General features: G+C 35.6%; 1 protein-coding gene across 4 annotated transcripts in view; it reads left to right on the top strand.

Moving 5' to 3' along the window:
• The window catches only part of mroh1 (maestro heat-like repeat family member 1), a 67,062-nt gene that overhangs the window by 49,945 nt on the left and 2,060 nt on the right, over window positions 1–15,057 (top strand). For 3 of the 4 annotated variants that reach the window (XM_079625019.1, XM_079625018.1, XM_079625017.1), the window contains 25 exons: window positions 654–706; window positions 866–973; window positions 1,384–1,503; window positions 2,204–2,326; window positions 2,512–2,658; window positions 3,813–3,839; window positions 4,538–4,660; window positions 4,854–4,933; window positions 5,074–5,212; window positions 5,307–5,402; window positions 5,489–5,593; window positions 7,275–7,410; window positions 7,559–7,671; window positions 7,771–7,923; window positions 8,564–8,718; window positions 8,853–9,018; window positions 9,858–10,063; window positions 10,892–11,029; window positions 11,336–11,450; window positions 12,125–12,271; window positions 12,623–12,811; window positions 13,345–13,494; window positions 13,664–13,798; window positions 14,424–14,526; window positions 14,714–14,779. In XM_079625019.1, the coding sequence (XP_079481145.1) occupies window positions 654–706; window positions 866–973; window positions 1,384–1,503; window positions 2,204–2,326; window positions 2,512–2,658; window positions 3,813–3,839; window positions 4,538–4,660; window positions 4,854–4,933; window positions 5,074–5,212; window positions 5,307–5,402; window positions 5,489–5,593; window positions 7,275–7,410; window positions 7,559–7,671; window positions 7,771–7,923; window positions 8,564–8,718; window positions 8,853–9,018; window positions 9,858–10,063; window positions 10,892–11,029; window positions 11,336–11,450; window positions 12,125–12,271; window positions 12,623–12,811; window positions 13,345–13,494; window positions 13,664–13,798; window positions 14,424–14,526; window positions 14,714–14,779 (3,093 nt within the window). The remainder of the gene's footprint in view (window positions 1–653; window positions 707–865; window positions 974–1,383; window positions 1,504–2,203; window positions 2,327–2,511; window positions 2,659–3,812; window positions 3,840–4,537; window positions 4,661–4,853; window positions 4,934–5,073; window positions 5,213–5,306; window positions 5,403–5,488; window positions 5,594–7,274; window positions 7,411–7,558; window positions 7,672–7,770; window positions 7,924–8,563; window positions 8,719–8,852; window positions 9,019–9,857; window positions 10,064–10,891; window positions 11,030–11,335; window positions 11,451–12,124; window positions 12,272–12,622; window positions 12,812–13,344; window positions 13,495–13,663; window positions 13,799–14,423; window positions 14,527–14,713; window positions 14,780–15,057) is intronic. The other variant, XM_079625020.1, reaches the window with a different exon arrangement.

Here is a 15,057-nt window from a genome sequence, read left to right as displayed (position 1 = left end):
TGTTTTGTGATTTTACATCACCGGAATGAATAGAGGGCATTAAGTGATAGATAGCAGCGTTTGTCCGTGTGAAGACTGTGTATGGGCCACAAGAGAACACTGATTACATCGGCAACGAACACTCAGAATGATTTCAAAAACCACATTCCAGCGCCAGAATCACCTCTTATTTATTACAAATGAATGCAATTACTACTCTGGTAGTCAGCTAAAGATACTTCCTTAGATGCATCCGTTCCCAAAGATGTTTCAAAAAAGTGGTGGGGACAATATCGATCGACCTTGGCAAAAAGTGGTGGGTACATGTCCCACCTGCAAATTACACCTATGCCAGTAACTGAAACTTTACAGGTTCGCTCTGTCTTGCTCCGTCAGTTTTTAGTCGAAGGAGAGATTCTTGAATCATCTGCTATGATCTCAAGTGCCTCCCAGAACCACCTGTCCTTAGAGACTCACAAGACAACCAGATGTTTCCAAGATACAGCCAAAATTATATTTGAATATGAGAACTCCTATTTCACATTCCGCAACTCTTCCAAGATAGTTACATGGTGTAATTTTAAAGACTTCTATTGAGTATCCCATTATCTTTGACTTTTTCCAGAGTGTGGTTTGAATGGATCTCCGACTGAATTTTGTGTTTTTCTAACCAGAATCATCAGAAGAATCTCTGGACAAAAAGAAGTGGGAAGAAAGTTTACTTAAGGTCTGTAGTAATGTGTATGAACTCATTAATGGCTATTGAAAAGAAAAGCTTGCGATATTAAAACACTGCTATCAAGAAATCTATTTGAATAAGAGAAGAGAACATGGCCAAAGTTATTGATGGTGATTAATCAGACATTGCTTTCTGATTGTGATGAAGCTCCTGTCTAAAACTCTGGCAGCCATTGACGACAGCCAGTGGACTGGTCAGCTTGCAGGAGAAGCCACACGATACCTGCCCACCTACAACAACTCACTGGAGGAGAAGGTCAGTTTAGACATCCATCTGTGCCTCTTCATGCTATGAAAAAATAAAGCTTTAATATTACTGACAAGGAACAGTCCACGTCCAATAGCTATTTTTATTGTCATTACGTTTTTTTGTTCAAATATTAATCATTGTGATTGCAGCTGTTGTGATCATTCATGAAAGAACTAAACAAGTGACAGTTTCTTGGTATTGATGCATTGTATGCTTTGTGTAAAAGATTTGAAAAAATATAAATGTGTATAGAACAGCAATTCAAGAACAAAGTTCTCAGCTTGTTTGGATGTATAATCTACATAATGAATGCCTCATGCAGTTCCCCCAAACTAAATAGTTATTTGAATAAAAGATTGCAGGAAATTACGTCAAATTTACGACAAACTCTTCTTTTTCTCTCTTTTTTTTTTCAGAGTTTTTTGTATAGGTGTGTCGGTGTGATTCTCCAGCAGTGCCATAATAAAGAGTTGGTCAAGAAACAGCTGCAGGAGATTCTGATCAGCACTCGCCACAATGATGCAATCGAAAGAACGGTACATCGATCTCAGCGCTTGTACACCGCGCACTTATCAGTTCACTTCTGACTTCTGAATTAAGAGAGAGTTTATGCGCTGACCGTTAAACTGCTTGCTCAAGAACAGCGTTCAGACAGCACACTAAAAGCCTCTCTGGGGAATTATGTATCTTAATGCATCCATTTTACCACACATTATTAAAGCTAAACCAAATATTAGAAAAAAGTCTGAAGCTAGTCGCTAATACTATCTGTAAATATAACCAAACATTGGCAAACATTATAAACTATTCTTAACAGAACAGTATTAAACAAACATAAATTATAACAACACTTCTTATAAATGCTTTTGTGTGCTTGACGTTAATTCCATTATATAGAATATACGTTGGAAGATAAATTGCAGCACGTTTCAGAAGATAAAAAAACATGACTTCTGGAAAATATGGTAGTCCATACAGTAGTGGTTTTGACCCATACCTGTATGCTGTATCCAAATTGAGGTAATTCTTCTGCTGTGCTATCAGTTATCATTGAGAACATGGATCCCATATCATTTCTAATCATATATTTGTATAGAATTGATCCAAATGTTCCACAGTTTGGATATCTGAGAAATTGACTACCGTTAAATAAAACGGTTATATAAGGGTTTTTGCAGTTATTTAAAAGCTGCTAATTAAGAATAATGGTAGTAACAGGCAATAATTGGTTTGCAGGGTGTTGCCATGGGAATCGGGCTGTGTGCCAGCAGCCATCTCGATGGCACTCTGGAAAAACTGGAGGAGTTTGGGAAGTCTGACGCCTTCAGGAAAGCCTCAGGGATATTTGGTCTTCTCAAAGTAGGGCGAGTTTTTTTTTGGTAATTTTTTAAAATAATAATAATTGTGAAATTGTGAAACCAGTGCACTGTGGTCCATTGTGCAAAGGTTAGGTAGTAAAAGTATAATTATATTAGGTTTATAAAGCGCTTCAGAAACCGTATTTCACTCATGTATCTTGTTGTGTTACTTTTCTTGTCATTCAGGATAAAAACGATGTTGATGTGGAGAAAATGAAAAGCACTTTAATTTTGTGTTACGGCTATGTTGCGTTGCACGCTCCAGAAGATAAACTCCTCACTCGCATCGATAGTGACATTCTCCTAAACATCTCGAAAAACTTCAACACCAAGGTAAAACGCATAGGGCTCAACTGTAACGCCATAATATTTGTTTGTCTGCAGCGTAAAAAGACTTTCTGTGGCCCGAAAATACTGCAGTTTTATTGTAGTATTACTAAGTATTTGTAAACTGGTATTTCTAATTTTTAAAATGTTTATTATGAGTTTTTACCAATGAGTTTTGGGGTTTTAGTCCGTTTTATAGTCATAGTTAACTTCTATGAAAATTTAGCAAAAATATTGATGACTTAACTTGCATTTGCATTGGTTGTTTGTTTGGAGATTTTTGGAAGAACTTTAATTTTCATGCCTCTGTAGCTCTATTATGTTAGATGAACAGCTCATTTATTTGATCAGAATAATACATTAATCATTTCTCATTGTTTGTTATAGCAGTGAGGCAAAAAAATTAAAAATGTGTTGTTGCTGTGAGGTGTTTTCCTAAATAAGTCCTCTGAATGTCCTAGTATATGTTGACAAGATTCAGTTGGCTGCTTTTGAGGCTGCAGTTATGACAGTTTGATCTAAACGATTTTTAATGATAAGGATCATTAATTCTCTTTGAGTGCTGAAACATATCTCATCCATATTCATAATGTAATTGTGCGATTTAAAATAATTTCACTCTTAGGGAACCATGTAACTCATTTTGTTAGCATTCTGCACTCCAGTCCAAATTGAATATCAAAGTTGAGTTCATGTGAGTCTTTATGGGGATTTTTTTGAGAATTTTACTTTGTTTATTCACTGAATGTGTTAAAATTAGATGTTTTATATATCTATATATATATATATATATAAAACATCTATATATATATATATATAAAACATCTATATATATATATATATATATATAAAACATCAAAATTCTCAAAAAAAAAAAATATATATATACACAGTAGTCAACATTTAAAGTGGATTAAAACCTTTCATCAAAGTTATACATGAATTTTTAACAATACCCATTCTTATCTTAGGACAACTTTGAACTTTTTTTGATCTCACACACACACACACACACACACACACACACACACACACACACACACACACACACACACACACACACACACACACACACATAAAGTTCTGATTATTGTTAAATAAAATGGATTATCTTTCATGTTTGTGAATTACATTGGATCATTACTTTTATTGTTGTACAGGTTCTGGGAATTAAAGTAGAGACCAAGGTACCGTGAAGGGAAGAGATCATGAGGACCTTCTCTCACCTCTGACCTTTAAACTTTAACTCACTTTCTCTTCAGTCTTGATGCTGCAATCAAAACCTTTACAGTATAACCTTTTGACCCTCTCAAAAAACATATCTCTTTATGACACTTTTTATGAGAATTGAGTTCAAAAAATGTTTTCCCTCCGGTATAAAGCTCTTCCTATTTCGTCTAAATCTTTTAAAAAGGTCTTTTGATAAATTAGATGAATCTTTTCCTTTCAAGTGTAGTGTAAAAGTTTGTTTTTTGAGAAGGTCAAAAAAAAGCTCACTAACCTGATAACCATTGTCTTACTAAAGCGTCACAGTGTCTAGATACATGGTTTTCTGGATTTTAGGTGGCTTGATTTATCAATTCAACTCTTTTTCTATTGAATCACAATTATATTGTCGCACATTGTGATTTTCATCTCTTATTGCACTATGTTTAAACTACAAGTAAGTAAATGTTATGAGTAAAACATGTATATTTATTTATTTAAAACGAGCATGCTATGGGTGTGACTTTGACCTTGAAATACTTTTCTAATTCCAGGTCTTGATTTGCCTGTTCTGTTTGATTGACACATGCTTTGTTCCATAAATTTGTTCCACAGTTTAAGTGTGTTTTCATCTCTTTTTGTGTATGTGTGTGTGTGTATGTTCATGGGCACTTCATAGGACATGACTATGAAGCTCAGTCTCATTCATAGTGTTGGACTCATTGCCAAGGCCATCAGCAACAGTGTCCGTAAACAGGGCTTCCTGTTCTCCCGCAAGCAAGAGCTGATGGGTGTTATGATGGTGAGAGGTTTCATTTATTCAGTTTTTAATATAGTATGTTTTCAATGTACTTTCAGTATAAGGAAGATTACATTTCCATTGGGCAAAATCTAGGAGATGAATGTGTCATAAAATGAAATGTTATTTTGTAAATCTCAGATCAGTTTTAGAATATGATATACCTTTTGAGCTTTTGTCTTTTATTTTCCTGCAGGATTTCATCAAAGCTGAACCAGCAGATGTCATGCGGACCCCTGTTCGCTATCTGGTTATGACTACATGTGCCAACCTCATGTATCCTAAATCTTTCTAGTGTTCATCTGCGCTATTTTTAAAACGTTTGTCTTTGTAAATATATGCTAAACATGTTTGTCCATCGTGATGCTTAATGAAACAGTGCCACAACCTATTAAGAACTTGACTCAAGCCTTCAGAAACTTAGATCCTCCTTTATCAGAAAATGAAAACTTTGACTTGTTAAAAATATGTTTGACTGGTGTTTATGGGCTTCCTACTGTGGACACTCCGGACAAAGCTAAAGATGAAGAAGCCCTGGATCCACAGCAAAGAGAGGTCAGAATAACATATGCATGTACATACACATCCCTGGGAGAGTGTCTCTTTTGTCTCATCCATGCTTTAAACATTTCAATTCTTTTCCCCTCAGGCCTTATATTCAGATACTTTTAACGCTCTTCTTGAATTGCTGAAGAATGTGTTAGCCAGAGATTTGACTCCTGACGGTCTGCAGTCTGTTTTCAAGGTAGAGTAGAAACTGTAAAAGTGACTTGCCATTTTGTAGTCTCTTTGTCTGAACCCCATGTATTGAGTGCTTTTGCTTTTCCTCAGCATATTGAGAGCTGGCTGAACTCGGGTAAAGAATATGAGCGGGAGAGAGCAGCAAAGACCATGGCAGAGTTACTGCATTTTTATCTGGACCATCTCAATGTGAAGGTAAATGACATCATTGATGTATATGTGTGTATATACAGGGGTGCACATAACTGGTACGCAGGTACGCATGTGCGACAAAAATCAGGAATGCGTAATGCCACTTGTGTTACTACGCGCCTTTGCGTACTTTAAGGGTAACTGTCGCCAAAATGCAACATAGGCATAGTGTTCATTTAATTTTTTCACGTTTTAAATGACGACCACGTCAACGAATAAAAACTAGACGGAAATTAGGGAGGGACGATTGGGGAAGAGATCCAGTCAGAACTGATTTGCGTTTGTGGTAGATGCGCACATTTGAATTGTAACGTGCTGATCTACCCGGCGCACACGAGTTGGCATGCGCTTGATGCATGTCTCAAATCGTTAAAAAACGTCTTGGATAAAGAGAAGAGCAGATATGGATAGATCTGAATAAGAGAGACGACGCGAAAGAGAGCTTTATTCGGTATGCTTTTCTGTGCGAACACACACACATACGCGACCCGAAGCGTGCAGTCTTGCACATAGACAGCGCGCAAGGACTGAATTGAGCTCTCTTTCGCATCTAAATGGACAAATACACACAACATTATGTCTAAATGTCAGTTTTGGAGAGTATTCACGTAAACACAGTCGGTTATGTCTTTACAGAACGTACAGTGCATCAGTGCAATTGGATCTGCATTCTGCACACTCGGTCTTAAAGTGACAGTGCGTAATAAACCTAATGCCTTCTGTACACTTAATATTGATCAAATAACAAAATAAAAAGAGAAAATTCACTGCTGTTTAATATCTTTAATAAGGATTCATTATATTTAATTATACAAATAAATATATCTGAACAATCAAATAATACTTTAAATAAATTTTTCCAAAGGTGTTTTCTATCATTTTAGGTAGTTTTTTCCCCCCACGCTGATGTAAATTTAAGTGTTAGTTTTTTTAATTAGTTTGGTTTTAGTTAGTTATTTTATGCTATAAAAACGGGAATGTGACGTCATGATTGACAGCTGTGGCTACGCTACATTATGGGGTGAGTACCAAACACCATCTCCTGGTACTCACCTGAGTAACTCACTGAAAAAGTTATGTGCACCCCTGTGTATATATTTGTATGTATATACGTATGTGTATATACAGTATACTATATATAGTGTTCGTGTTCTTCATGTTACAATTCCCATCATGCTCAAACATACTAAAACAACTTTTTCAATACTTGTTACACCAACATTCTAGAAGAAGAGTGTTTCATTTGTAAATTATATAATTAAAAAAGTAATCGTATTATAATCAAAAGATATTTAGATATTGTAGATTACGATATTTATTTATTAGTCATTATTTTGAAGCGTATTTGTTTGAAGTAACTCTGAAATTATGATAATAAATTTAGCAAGTAAAGTGTAATTTTGTGTGTTGCATGAAAAAAGTATTCTGGTTATTAGTAGATCGCTACCCTGAACACTGTGAATTGGTATGTTTAAGACAAACCTCTCGCATCCTTTAAATACAAAGCATTCACTTTAAGCACATATTAGTTTTATTCTGCCCAAGCTAAAATATTAAGCAGGATCATTTATTTTGGCTTCCTCAAGGCACTGATTAATGAAATATGTGCTTTAGGAAAATAATGTATTTTAAATCTTATTAGATCTCATGCTCAGTGCTAATCCTTCTCTCTCTCTCTCTGCAGCATCTAGTGACATTCCATAATCTGGGAGCTCTTGTGGGGCGTTTGGCCCCACGGTGCACAGACCCAAACCCTGAGGTGGGGCGGGCAGCCATAAACTGCGTCTACAGTCTAATGTACATTCAGCTGCGCTATGAAGGTACTGCCCGTTTTTTTTATAGCACATTTTATCTGACCCAGGGTGGGCTTCAGATTAACACCGTGTCAATATGAACTTGTTTACACTGTTATCTTGTTCTGGAAATACTTGGAAAAGTATCTCTCTTCCATTTTTCTCTTTTTAACAGGCTTTTCACTGGACTACAAAGATGATTCAATTGAGGGTCTTTTAGATGTTCGTGAGAAGCTAAGCAATCCTGACCATTCAGTCTTGTACCAAACCTGCTCTGACCTGACTAAGGTACATTGCCTCAATGTAATGTTCTCCTAAAACACTGATGCTTCCAGAGATCTTTAAAGATTCACTTTCTCACTCTTCACCCCGTCTCTTGTGTTTTAGATCATCAGTAAGCGTTTGCCCCAGCAGCAGTTGAGCACCCTGTTGTTTATTCTGTTTGATGGTTTGGTGGACTCTCAGTCCAACTGTTCCAGAGCATCCAGCGTGATCCTCAACACCTTGCTGAAGAACAGAGGTGCTGGCCTGCAGGATCTGGTACATTACACTTTCAGATTTTCAGATACACAGCAGATTTTGAGAAATATTTTTTTTTCTTTTAGTGCCGGCAAATGTTACATGATTTATAGACAAGCAAACTGATAGAATAAATGTCATCTCTATGTATCATCCTATTTATTTGAATTAACTGATTAGTTGTAAACTGAAAATTTATATAAATAATTTGTTTAAAAAAAAAAACAATTCTCCAATGCATTCAAATTTTTATTGTAGCAATTATGTAGTTTATATACAGCTACAAGTGTTTGTATGCAATTATGTAGTTTATATACAGCTACAAGTGTTTGTATGCAATAAAATGCATTTTTTTGCGATTTATGCCATTATTGAACTCTCCAGCTAATCATTCAGACTGGTTTTTGAACCAAATCAACTAATTCATTGAAATATTGAAACTTAAAGAACAATTAATTCTCAAATTGGACAAAACTTATATCATGCCATTGGCAAAAGGCTTGAAATGATTAGTAAATGGTAACAGAAAATAGTTGACTGGTATTTTCTATAACACTCCCAAAATGCAGCTCTCTTCATGCTGCTGTTTTCATGTTCAATGAACTTGTAATTATTTTCTATCTTGTGAGTTTTCACTTCTTGTGTCTTGACTCTTTGTCAGGTGCCAGAGATGTTGGAGGTGTTGCACAACCGGCTACAGGTGATTGGTGAAGAGCAGGTGAAGGTGGCCGTCGGTCAGTCCATCCTCATCCTCGCTACACAGCACCTTCAGACAGTGGTCAACACACTCGTCGCCTACCCACTACCATACGACAGGTGATTATTGTGCGTGTTGTTTATGTGCATGGCATTCATTGTCTGGCATGTGCTCCATGATGCTTAAGCATAATAATGATGGGCTTGATGTGTGTGTGTGTGTGTGTGTGTGTGTCATTGTGTGTTTTCTCCAGCTGGAGCTGTGAGATGTGGATGGCTCTAGGAGCAGACAGCACTTTGGCCCTGCAAATCATGGAGATGATTATCGAGAAGCTCAGTGTTATGGTTCCCTATGTAGATAAGAAGGAGTCCATGTTAAGACCTGGTTTGACCAAAGTTGCCACAAGCCAACCATTGGCTGTAAGTTTTAGTACATGTAGGATTTGTGTCATTTGGCTTTTTAAACACATAATGCCTCTGCATAATTGACAGATTATGTCTAGTTAGGATGAGTCAAGTAATGTTTCTGTATTTACTGAAAGAGAAATGCTGCATGAAGTAACAAAATCACAACAAAGCAAACAAAATCCTTGTTGAAGCAGTTTGTAGGATTTTACTGTGAGCTTCATACTTCCCATCTGACATGTCAAGTGTTTGGCAATGTTATTGACCGTCATTGCTTGTTGAAACAAATACTAGTGGATGCAATTAATAGCTTGATTCTTTACTGTTGCATTAGTTAGGAAATGGTGTTAAACTGTTACACCTTTTATTCCTTTTATTTATTAAATGGCTTTCACTACCATTAAAACGTTTGGTGTCAGTGAATTTTTAAAAAATGTTTTTAAACATCTCTTTTCAATATTCCCCAATATTGTGTTTATTTGAAATATTACAATTTAACAACATTTTTTATTTTGATATATTTTGAAATGTCATTTTTTCCGGTGATGGCAAAGTTGAAACAATTGTAAATGGTTAATATTTTTCTGGCAACTACTTTTTATTTTTTTATTTTTTTTATCTTTGATGAATAGAACATTTAAAAGAACAGGTTTTATTTGAAATCTAAATCTTTTGTAATGTTATACATTTCTTTATTTTCACTTTTGATCAATGGAATGCATCCTTGCTGGATAAAGTAATTAATAAAAAATAAAAAAAAAGCTACCCTAAAACTTTTAAACGGTAGTCTGTTTGTCAGTGCAGTGTCCTGTTTGATAATTAATAGTTATTGATTTTTATTCCATGTTTTCTAGATGACATGTGCCCTTCGTGAGATGATGCTGAACGTTCAGTCAGCTGACGCCGTGGCGTATCTGTTTCCAAAGCTCTTCAGCGCTCTGCTTCTGCGTTTGGGTTCGAGCGTGGGAGTTCAGCTACCTAAAGATCTCAACAGCAACAGCATCATTTCAGACCGCAAAACAATCAACAAAAACAATCTGGCTTACTTCGATGTGTGCGGGTGAGTGGCAGAAATATGCAATTTTGTGCTATTGTGCATATTCAGAGTTACAATGTGAACACAGTGGTTCTCAAACTTTTTGACTCTGTTGTAATTCTGAGAAAGCTACTTGCTTTTAATCTTTTTGTGTATTTACAGAAACTGGGAATATTGATATATACCAAAATATACCAATTAACTATGATTCCAGAAATTTAAAGAACTTACAGTTTTTGATTTTTTTATTTTTTTTTTATATAATTTAAATAGAGATTGGAGGTTTTTTTCAGTATTTTAATGTCAATGATAATTGATTCATTAATATACTTTCCTCTTAATTAAGATCACTCCCTCAGTCTCGCAGCAGCATTAACACATTTTTTGTAATTTACTGCCAAAGCAATATAACACAAAGTATAGCATTATAAGTGTATAAAAAAAACTTGCGATGTTGATAACTGTGGAAACACGTTATCACAGTCCGTGAAAAGGGTCCATATTTGTTTAATGTGAGAAGAGACCACGGAGTGCTATGAGTTCACAGGTTAGGAAAATGGTTGTTAGTTTTTATTTGTCAAATATACAGTTTAGTGGTCATTATACCAAAAAAAAAAAGCTTTTTGCCAATTTGAAGAATAAAATAGCACCATGTAGTTAAAAATGCACAAATAAATTCACCAAATAGATGTGCTTATTTGTTGTTTAGCTTAACAACATACTGTCATGCTGTCTAAAAAGGGGTTTCAAATCAATCCTTAGGAGGTTTCGTTTTGGGTCGGATGGTGAATGTGAAGGTTTTGATATGGAGTTAATAAGACATCTGTGTTTCTCTTTGCTGTGTGTGTTCAGGGTGGCAGTGGAGGCCCTGCGGATCCTGCTGGGTCGAGCTCAGCTGGACGCTGTCGTGAAACCATTAGATCAGGAGGGAGCTTGGGACAAGATGAAGGACCCGCAGCAGCACACAACAGGAGTCACTCTGCTCTCCAGGTGCATACACCTGTCCTCCGTCATACACCAGTTCTCTTGGACTGTTTGTTGTTTGCAGACTTTTCTGCTATGTTAAAGGAGATGTGTATAGAACTGTTCTTGAAGACACAGGATGTGTTCAATTACTACATTTTGTGCGACGAGTGCTACACATCGATTTCAAGCTGCTATGTCTTTGTGGAAATATTCAAGTTTAGAGTAATAAATAATTGTTTGAATTAACACGCTGTTTTCTGTCTCATTGTGGTAAGATTAAATGTGGTCTTCTACAATACTAGATTTTGAAAAAGCTATTCTTTCTATCAGAGCAATGGCAAAGCATGCTGGTCCAAGACTCCCCCTAATTGTGGAGAGTCTGTGTCCTTCTCTCTGTAACATTTACGAGTGCCAGAGGATCACAGTCACAGCCTTCTTCTCTGAGGTGAGCACATTTAGATTTATGTGATTTTACGTTTTTTAACCGATTTATTTAACAAATTTCTGCTTAATTCAAAGCTTAGTAACAATGAATAGTTTAAGATAATTATTTTACAAAACCACAGATTGTTCAGTGTTTTTTTTATTTTTATAACAGTACTACTGTTTTAAAGTTTGGGGTCAGTATGACTTTTTTTATAATATAATACTTCTATTCAGCAAGGATGCATTAAATTGATCAAAAGTCACAGGAAATTACATTGTTAGAAAATATTTCTGTTTCAAATCAGTGCTTTTTTAAAACGTTATATTCATCAATGAATCTTTAATATTTTTTGTGGAAACTATGATACATTTTTAAGTAGCACAACTGTTTTCAATATTATTAATAATAATTACAGGCTCATTTGATAAACTAAAACGTATGTCTGTTCTTGTATTCACCCCTTTAAGTCTAATATGACTGAAATCGACCAGCGTTACATAAACAAAAAAAATCTAAGTGCATGTTTTTATATGATATTTTCAGATGTGGCTAGATTCAAATGAACCATGCAATAGAAATGTTTTGAACGGTATTTTTTCGTTTTTTTACAGGAACCTTTTCTTCCTCACTTTAATGTGTTCTAATAGCTGTTGTAAATTAAATGTCAAGATTTATTTGTTTACTCCTTCTAGCTGCTGAACCACCACGTAGTGACTGAACTGATGATTTTGGACATGTTGATGAACAACATGATGGAAAGAATTACTGACACCTGCGGTACTGTCCGCATGCTGGCGGTCCGAGGCCTGGGGAACATTGCTGTGGGCTCACCTGAGAAGGTACAGACGCTCTGCTTGACATCTGAAAACTTTAATTAGATGAAGATTCTGATTGATTTTTTTAGGCGATGTTTCTTGGCAACAGTGTGAGACACAAGGCAACTTGTTTATGCAACAATCAGTAAGGAAACATGCAGAAAATTGTCTGTAATCTAAAATTTTGCCTAACAACTGCTGCCAAAAAGTTCCCCATGTTCCCCACACCCTCCAATGTTCTGCTCTGATTTTTTTCTTTTCTCTGTAGTCAAATTAAGTTATGTCATTACTTTCAAAAGCTTGGTAACAAAATCAGTCAGTTAAGTGTGTAATAATTATACATTGCTAAACTTTGCTGTTTTTTTTCTCATTCAGGTGAATAAGTACGCAAAGGAGCTTTTAGCAGCCATGAGTTCAGGAATGGAAGAGAAGGATGATCCCAAGAAACTCATCACACTGGAGGCCATGTCAGGAATGTCCAAGATATTGCTTTACCTGGACCAAAAGAATGTCCAACTGCTTGTGGTTTACATCTTCATGAAGATAAAACCCTTTCTGGAGAATGTGAGTGTTAAGAGAAGGCACAGAATATGTAAATCACAATATGTGTCTCATTACTTTTTTAACATAAAACATAAAAAAGCACAAGTCCAGTGTTTCCACAACTAATTATGTTACATAAAAACATTTTGCGTGTGCTCCACATTTAGAAACTTTTCTACTGCATGGCAGGAAGATTTAAGATACATTAATACATTAGTTAGTACATAATTAATCATACAAAATACTATTCAATATTTTTGAGCTCTTGCACACAAATTTGAAGTTAACACAAATTATGGTTTTGACTGCATACTGTACCCATATTAACTTTTTTGTTTAACTTCCTGACGTTGACAATTAACACTTTCTAAAGGGTCACTGTCGCCTATATTCACCTATAAGGGTCACCTACATTCACTGGCAATTTCAAAGTCAAAAGTTTTAGGCCCTATTTGTACCTTATTGGTAAATACAGGATATTAGAGTACAGTGTTTTGGTAGTGGATTTTGTTGTTTAGGCTTTCCTTAAAAGATCTTTTGTCATGTTCTGTCAGGAGAACGATGAGATCCGATGTGCTTCCATCATGCTCCTGGGAAACCTGTCAAAGTTCGGCTCAGGTGAGCCCATCTTTAAAGACCAGATCCACAATGTTCTGGTCAGCTTGTTGTTGCACCTCAATGATCCCAACCCTCAAGTGGTCAAGGTCAGTGTTTAGACTGCACACACTCTTACAATGATTGCTTTTTGTTATAATGGGTCTAAATATTTAAATTTTGTTACAAAGGGATGATGCAAAAACCAGAAGTCTTTCAAGAATAATAATGGAAATATTGCATGTTTGTGTTTATGTGTGTGTGTCTTTGTTCCCGTAGGCATGCAAGTATGCCATGCGTGTGTGCGCTCCAGTCGTAGGTTCAGAACAGATCTCTGCCATGTTCCAGAATCATCTTCTTGAGGAGAAGGGTCTGCACTATGGAGAGTTCATTAATGACCTCACCAAATACCTAGTATGGCAAGAACCAAAACTTAATTATACATGCATAGAATAACTGAGCAGTACATTCTGTTCATCTCTCTCTGCATGCTGATGAGTTGACTGATTCCCTTTTATAACGATTACTGTTATTGTGCTATACCACATTTGCATGCATCTTTGTATTCTTCTTTGATACACTTAATGTTTTTAATGTTGTCAGTCGTTTTAGTATATAATACAGGGACTAAAGTCCAGTTCACACTGAGAGCAATAACTATATACTATAACTATATTAGCGTCCACACGTACACTCAATGTCGTTCTGTTTATTTCAAGCATGTGCTGCATTTTGGTTATCTGCTGTTTTAAAGCAGAATGGATCTGATTGGCTGTTAATGTTTTTTATCATCCATCAGCTGGATTTTTTTGTTGTTGTTGCAAACATTGTGAAAGTGATTCCAATGATATTGTTCCTCTGTGCCATTATTGTTATAGTTGAGGCGGGGACTCTGTTATCCTTTTTTTTTTTTTTACTATATTTATCGTTAGAGTTATTGTCCTTGGTGTGAACGGGCCTGAACAGATTATTACTGATTGTTACTGATCATTTTGTCCAAAAAACAAAAAAAAAACAATCATAATGTGTGTTTACAAAGATCCAGGATTTCCCAGGCATGCTGAACTTCTACCACATCACAGTCATCCAGTTCTTCAAGAGTAACTGGTCTGAGATCAGAGCCGGTGCTGCCGTGTTCATTGGTAAAAACCTTTTATTTATTTATTATTATTTCAGTGTTTAGTATTGCAAAAATGTATGCTTCGTTGAATAGTTGTTTTTAACATTAATATTGCAATACAATATTTAAAATATCTTTCTAGTATTTATATATATTTTTTCGACTACTATTTTGTGATGGTTTTGTAACCGTGTTTTGTGAATTTTTAGGGTTTTTGCTTGGAAACCTTCCTGATGAGCATTTCTCCCATATGAATATGGGGTCAGTGACGAAGGGTAGGTACAGCAGTTCTATAATAATATCTGCAGTCAAGAGATATATTTAAGGAAGGACAGCACATCCTTGTTATTGTGCTACATTTGCTGTTTCTTGGCACCTAAGGAATCTATTATTTTTGCTTCTATTTTAATGACGATTTTGTCTAGTCATTGTAGAATGTACTTATTGCTGTTGTAACTCTTAAATACAGTAGATGCACCATGCTCTTGTTTGGTTATCACCTGACTTGTATGTTCAATGAAACTATAATTTTCCTTTGATTAATGGACTAAGT

This window comes from Phoxinus phoxinus (genome assembly GCF_949152265.1).
Source record: "Phoxinus phoxinus genome assembly, chromosome: 10".
NCBI classification, from domain to species: Eukaryota; Metazoa; Chordata; class Actinopteri; order Cypriniformes; family Leuciscidae; genus Phoxinus; species Phoxinus phoxinus.
The sequence above is the reverse complement of the archived record's forward strand: the minus strand, read 5'-3'. Positions and strand labels throughout refer to the sequence as shown.